Source organism: Pteropus alecto, unplaced genomic scaffold (genome assembly GCF_000325575.1).
Source record: "Pteropus alecto unplaced genomic scaffold, ASM32557v1 scaffold30, whole genome shotgun sequence".
Classification (NCBI taxonomy): domain Eukaryota; kingdom Metazoa; phylum Chordata; class Mammalia; order Chiroptera; family Pteropodidae; genus Pteropus; species Pteropus alecto.
The window spans coordinates 995003-1001773 of NW_006429782.1; the positions used below are offsets into that span (position 1 = coordinate 995003).

The 6771-nt window shown below is 63.0% G+C and overlaps 2 protein-coding genes across 4 annotated transcripts in view; both read left to right on the top strand.

Moving 5' to 3' along the window:
- ADAT3 (adenosine deaminase, tRNA specific 3) overlaps positions 1–4904 on the top strand; it is a 5226-nt gene extending 322 nt beyond the window's left edge. Inside the window, exons 1-2 of one of the 3 annotated variants that reach the window (XM_025042989.1) lie at positions 7–335; positions 3520–4904. In XM_025042989.1, coding sequence (XP_024898757.1) covers positions 3537–4592 — 1056 coding nt within the window. In that variant the 5' untranslated portion in view covers positions 7–335; positions 3520–3536 and the 3' untranslated portion in view covers positions 4593–4904. Of the gene's footprint in view, positions 1–6 lie in introns of those variants that run through there. The other 2 variants (XM_025042986.1, XM_025042979.1) reach the window with 2 other exon arrangements.
- The window catches only part of SCAMP4 (secretory carrier membrane protein 4), an 18260-nt gene that overhangs the window by 318 nt on the left and 11171 nt on the right, over positions 1–6771 (top strand). The window contains exon 2 of the mRNA XM_006904062.3: positions 6228–6275. Within this exon, the coding sequence (XP_006904124.1) occupies positions 6269–6275 (7 nt within the window). The 5' untranslated portion in view covers positions 6228–6268. The remainder of the gene's footprint in view (positions 1–6227; positions 6276–6771) is intronic.

Sequence of the window (6771 nt, forward strand, 5' to 3'; positions counted from 1 at the left end):
CCCATCGCCCTTCTGCGCGTGCGTGCGCCCCTGAGGCCGGGAGTGGGGACCCCGTGCGTCCAGCTGCTTCCGGCGCGCCTCGCCCTCGGGTCATCTCGGGCACCCGCTGCCTCGGGGCTGCGCGTTTACCTGCTTCACAGCTTTGGGCGAAGGTCCCCAGTGTTTCTGTGCGTCCTGAACATCGTGATCATTCCTCAGACTCAAGGGAAGTGTGAACCTGCAAGGCCTTTTCTTATACCGCCACAGGATAAGGGGTCTCTCCCACACCCCACAAGCCTAAGGTTCTCAAACTTTCGTGCACAGAAGGCCCTCCTGCAGGGTGTCAGGTTCACCAGGTAAACACGCAGGGCGTCCCGTTAAATTCAACTTCCATGCAAACGACGAATAATTTTTTAGCGTAGATTGCACGGAACACACTTATACTAAGAAACAGCTCTGTTAGCTGGAATTCGAATTTATGGGGTGCCCCAGAAGTTATCTGTCAACCGCGCTCTGCAAGTAACAGATAACTGGGGAGCTTGTTAGAAATACGGATGGCGGTCCCCTCCACTTCTGGTGAGCTGAGACCTGGAAACTGCATTCAAAACTGTGGGCGCGTCTGAGACTCCAGCACTAGCTATTCCTTCTGCTCGAGACTCCCTACCCTTCCCTGCCTGCCTTCCAGGCCCAGCTGTGGATCACCACCTCCCAGGAGCCCTCCTGGACTCTGCCACCACAGCCAGGGCACTGGGCCGCTGAGGAGCTGTCAGGTTGTTTACCACCCAGGACTGCGAGGCCTCTTGTGGCTTTTCTCACTTGCCCTGCCATCCCTGCGCTGTGGGGATGGATTCCCGTTGCGTGGTGGAGGTTAGGGCAGATGCCCAAGGCCGCACAGCCAGGAAATGGGGCCAAGACACAGCCAGGTCCAGACTGTTTCCTTCCTAATCCAGGAAGAAAAGATAAAGCCTCCTGCCTGAGGCTCACGTTGTTGTCCCTGCAGAGCCTGACTCAGCTCACTGGATAAGCACTATATCCTGTGTCCCTCTCAGAGCGAGTCCACTCCTGCTAGGACCCCAGGCGCAGTGCCCCCACGTGCCGCCACCCAGTGTCCCCCAGGAGTTTCAGTACATGCTCATTTTCTGGTGTGGTGCTGTGGGGACGGGTGGTCCTAGGCTGCTGGGGAGCCTTGCAGGTAGGGGTCCGTCTCCCTGGATCTGGATGTGCCAGGCCCTCGGGGGGCTGCTGACACAGTTGAGCCTCCCCGACCTGGATGGAGCAGGAGCATCGCAACACGTGATTGCGGTGTCCGAGTAGGCTGCGGCCGCCCCCTGAGCGTTTTAGGAGGTGGCCGTACTCGGAGAAGGGACTGAGCAGGGCGGGACCGGTGGGGAGCTCGCGGGAAGGGCCGCGGGAGCAGTCGGGGCACCTGGAGCCCGGGCTTGCTCTGGGGCTTTGGGGACGGAAAGAGGAACCCAGGGTCGGCAGCTGCCGCTAGCCACGCTTCAGATCCTGGGTGTGTTTCGGCAAAGTGTTTGTGCACAGAGTCTGTTCGCAGGTGGGCTGGCCCGCCCCACGGGGATGTGGGTGGGGGCTCGGGTGGGTCACCCACCGCCGAGCCTGTTTGTTTTCATCTGTAGAGGGGGCTCAGGACCTCCATCTTCCTGATGGGCCTGGAAGGCAGAGGCCCTGAGCCGATGGGCACCAGCCACGTGCCCTGGTAAAGTCCTCCGCCTCAAGGAGCCTCGCTTGTCCTGTAGACGGGACAGTCCCAGGGGCTCCCTCCCAAGTCGTTGGGAGAAGTAGGGGAGCCCGCTCGTGGAAGCACGAGGACACACAGTGTCACAGTAACCGCAGCTGGCAGCTGCCATCGAGGCGCTGCGCCTATGTGGGGTCTGCTGACCTGCTGTCCCCCAGGTGTCCTTCCCTCTCCCCGTTTTCTTCCACAGCGGCTTTGCTGAGATACAGTTCACTCCCTTTGAGTTCATGTAGGTGGTTTCTAGTACGTTTGTGCAACTGTCATCGCTATCTAACTCCAGAACATTCCATCACCACAGAAGGAAACCTGTCCTCATTAGCAGTCACATACATTTCTACCGCAGTTCCTGTAATCCACTGACCCACTTTCTGTCCCTGTGGCTGTGCCCGTTCTGGACGTTTCACATAGATGGAATCATGCCCCATGTGGCTGTATGTGTTCGGCTTCTCTCCTGGGTTTGACGTTGTCGGGCTCTGTCCCCGTTGTGCCGGTGGTCAGCCCTTTACTCCGTTTTCAGGCTGAGTGATGTTCCCCTGTGTGGACGGACCGCTCGGTGTGTGTCCATTCATCAGTGGATGGACACTTGGGACGTTTCCACCTTTTGGCTGTCCTGAGTCCTGCCCCTATGGACACGCGTGGACAGATTTCGTGTGGACACGGGCTTCCAGTTTTCTGGGCGCACACCTGGGAGTGGAGTGGAGTTGCTGGGTCACACACGACTGTTCTGTGACATTTCATCCCTCCTTCCTGGGAGTTGGTGGCCTGACTGGCAGAGTCTCAAAGGCAGCCTCTTTTATTTGTCGCTTGTTTTGTTTGATCAGACAGAGGTTGCACTCTTGGAGGAACAAACAGGGCTGTGTCTGTCTGTGCCCGGCGGACAGTGGGAGCTTCCGCAGCCTGGGGCGGGCCACGCGGGCCATGCAGTCCTGGCATATGGTGTGCGCGGGCGGATTTGGAGTTGGCACCGTGGGCCTGCCTGTGGGCACCCTACGACCTCCGCCATGCGGTCCACTTCTCGTGGCTGCCACCAGCACCCGGCTTCAGCACATTTGCCGAGATTGGACTGAGCTTAAGACACACTGTGGTGGGCGAGGCGCTCGCGTGCCCTCTGAAGGGCCCAGCCGACAGCAGCGGGGCCCGTGGGGCCGAGGACTGAGCCAGGAGGCACGTCACGAGTGATGAAAGCCCCAGGGACTTCAGTGCTCTCGTACATGGGGATGGGACAGGAGGGCCTGGCCTGCTATGAGTCGCCGGCGGGGCCAGGTTCTGGGCGGTCGGTGGCGCCCGAGGCCTCCGGAACCTGGTCGAGGTGTTCTGTGGTTTATCTCTGACGTCACCCAAAACAGTCCTGAACAAGGGACTGGCATGCGAGGCACACGTAACATTAAATCTTTCAGAAGCTGCGTTTTTGGAAAGTACAGAGAAGCAGGTGAAGTTAACCTTAACGTGTTTCGTTAGCTGAGAGCACACGATGTTTGCACTTCGACACCTAGTCGACACGAAAGAACTTAGGAGGCGGTTCGTGTTCTTTCTTCCACGTTAATCCCGGTGACCCAGCATGCGTTTCCACACATGGCACATCTCAGAGGCGAGCGGGGCGGGCTCAGTGGCAGTCTAAACTTCATGCAGACCGAGTCAGTAGGATGTGAGTGGGCATGACCGGTGATGCATCTTACCCAGGATGAGCCCTCGCATCCGGCACGCACCTGGGACGGACTCCTCGGCCCCCCCGGGCCTCCTGCGGCTGACGGATGATGCTCTGCTCCGATCTCTGTCTCCCACAGTCGGAGCCGAGCTGAGGATGGAGCCCCTGGAGGTGGAGCAGCGTGGGGACGAGAAGGCCGGGAACCCGGAGCGAGAGCCTGTGCCGTGGCAAGCCCTCCCGGTCCTGTCGGAGCAGCAGGCCAAGGACGTGGAGCTGGTGCTGGCCTATGCTGCACCCATCCTCGACAAGCGCCAGACCTCGCGCCTGCTCAAGGAGGTGTCAGCTGTCCACCCACTGCCCGCCCAGCCTCACCTCAAGAGGGTGCGGCCAAGCCGTGACGCCAGCCACCCGCACGCGCTGGAGATGCTGCTGTGCCTGGCAGGGCCGGCCGCGGGCACGCGATCGCTGGCCGAACTCCTCCCGCAGCCGGCCGTCGATCCCCAAGGCCTGGGGCAGCCCTTCTTGGTGCCCGTGCCCGCCCGGCCGCCCCTGACCAGGGGCCAGTTTGAGGAGGCGCGCGCCCACTGGCCCACGTCCTTCCACGAGGACAAGCACGTGACCCGCGCCCTGGCCGGGCGGCTCTTCTCAGCGCAGGAGCGGACGGAGATGCAGGCCCACATGGAGCGGGCCGTGCAGGCCGCGCAGCAGGCGGCTGCCAGGGGCCTGAGGGCCGTGGGGGCTGTGGTGGTGGACCCGGCCTCTGGCTGTGTGCTGGCCACTGGCCATGACTGCAGCAGCGCGGCCAGCCCCCTGCTGCACGCCACCATGGTGTGCATTGATCTGGTGGCCCAGGGACAGGGCCGTGGCACCTACGACCTCGGGCCCCACCCCGCCTGCTCTTTCACCCCGGCCTCCGCCCCCCAGGGCGTCCGAGTGGGCTCTGTGCGCAAGCTGGACAAGGACACGGACGAGGACGGTCTCCCCTACGTGTGCACCGGCTACGACCTCTACATCACCCGCGAGCCCTGCGCCATGTGCGCCATGGCCCTGGTGCACTCCCGCGTGCAGCGCGTCTTCTACGGGGCGCCCTCCCCCGACGGCGCCCTGGGCTCCCGCTTCCGCATCCACGCCCGGCCCGACCTCAACCACCGCTTCCAGGTGTTCCGCGGCGTGCTGGGCGCCCAATGCCAGCGGCTGGATCCCGACACGTAGGCGCCGCGGCCCCGTCTCCTCTCGGGTTCTCTCAGGCCGGCTCCCACCTCGTCTGGGGCCTGGGTCCTGCGTGCGGCTTCCAGGGACCTTCACACCACCCAGCCCAGCAGCCCCGCCGTTCCCGCCAGCGCACAGGGCTGCGTCTCCGCCAGACTGCGCGTTCCACTGGGCCGGAGCGTGGCGGTCCTGCCGGGCCTCGCGGACGGACACTCAGGCCTCACTTCTCCGGCCGCCTGTACCCCGAGCCCACCAGGATTGCGTCCCCTTGCTGTCAGCTCTGACCTGTGAAAATAAACACGACCCCGAAACCTGGTCGGTGTCCGTGCACAGAGTTATGGGCGGCCTCGCCGAGGGTCTGGGCGTGCACGGGGCTCAGTGGGCAAAGCCTCCTGCGTCCTTGGTCTGCAGAGTGTGGCCGGCCAGGGTGTGTCCGGACTTAGCCGGCCCAGAGGCTTCTTTGGGGCCGTCCCATTTCCCATCCTTCCCAGGTGGCCAGAGGGTTCCCCAGAGGGGGTCAGCGGTGTCTGTCTCAGAGTGGCCAGCACTAGAACCAACGTATTGGTGTGGGACTCGGAGTGGGCCATTTGTCCATCCGGCAGACATGCCCTGTGTGACCACGTGGCACTGCAGGCACCTGGGCCATCCCTGCCCTGAGCCCGTCCTCGAATCCGTGCTGGCAGATGCTCCCAGCCTGTGGGCAGGGCAGGCGGAGGTTGGGGTCGGCCTAGCAGCCAGCGCGGTGATGGACACAGGCAGGGCACGAGCCTGCCGGGCCTGCAGGGAGGGCCAGCCAGGGCCAGGGGGAGCGTTCCGATGGGGCCATTGCCGAGTCGGGGGGGTAAGCATGGAGAACTCGGCGTCACTGGACCCTCCTCGCCTGGACTGTGGATGAGAAACTTGTCCCCAGTGCCTGACTGCGGGGACAGCATCCTGCCTGCTCTGGGGCCAGGCCCTGGGGTCGGTTCAGGCCCAGCTGTGCCGTGAGGGCTGGGGGGCCCCTCTCCTGGAGACGGCACCGTCCCCCTACAGGGCCCTCGTGGATCTAGCCATTCTGCTCGGTTGTCCACACTGGTGGCAAACTAGAGCGTCGGGCTGTCCTGTGGTGTGAACTCACACAGCCCCTAGGAAGGGCTGCTGGGTGCCAGGTGTGTCCCCGGGAGTTTCACTTGGGTCGCAGTGGGGTCTTTGGCCTCGTGAGGCTCAAAGGGCGAAAACCACAGAGCAGAGAGTTTGTGACTTCCCTGAAGTGACAGAGCAATGAATGGAAACCCAGGCTTGGGGACTCTGAAGTCAGGCTCTGCAGTCACAAGCAGGCGCCCAGAGCCGTCCGTGGATAAAGCGTGGGGGACAAGAAGGCGATGGGCGGTGTGGTCACCGGGATCCCGGGCCATGCTGTGGTGGCAGGGGACCGTGGGCTGACCCTTTCCTGCCATCGCAGATGCTGCCCAGGGTCTCCGAGGGGAGGTGACAGCTGAGGTCACACTTTCGGAGTGGCCTTTTGTGTCAGAGCCCAGAGACGCTCATGGACAGCCTGGGGGTTAGGACTCTGCTCACAGCAGCCAACTAGGCCACAGCGGGGATTGGGGTTACCCGGCAGCCATGGGGACCCCCTGACTGTGGCTGTTTCCCCTCCAGGTGACTACAGGCTTCAGCCCCACCGGGTCATCACAGCGGAAATGTCTGGTGAGTTGTTCGCGGCTCTGCAGTGGGGGGTCCTGTGTCTCTGTCCCTTTGGGACGTGTCCCTGGGTGGGCCCCTCCGCACCCCCCCGAAGTCCCCCTTGGCACACAGCTCACGCACCTGCTCCCACAGTGGGCGTCGGGGTTGCCTCCCAGCACCGAGCAGACGGAAGCACTGGATTCCCACTCAAGTCGTCACAGCCTGGCCAGGCTTCCGTCTGCGGCTGGTTTTGTTGTTGACACCATGGGTGGCCCTGAGGTTTGGCACTGGGGTTCAAGCCTGTACGCAGGCGACACCTTCACTTTCTCAGGGGCTGCAGTTAGGTGGCCTCCTCCGCAGTGGAGGAGCTGTATTCGAACCCAGGTGCTGGGCCCCAAGTCTGCACAGAATGTTCAGCCAAAAAAACAAGGTGTTGGGCCGCATGGCTGGCAGTGGTCGTCTGCCTCATTCCTGTTGCGACGGTGCTGGCAGGATCCACCACCAGGCTCGCCGTGGGCGG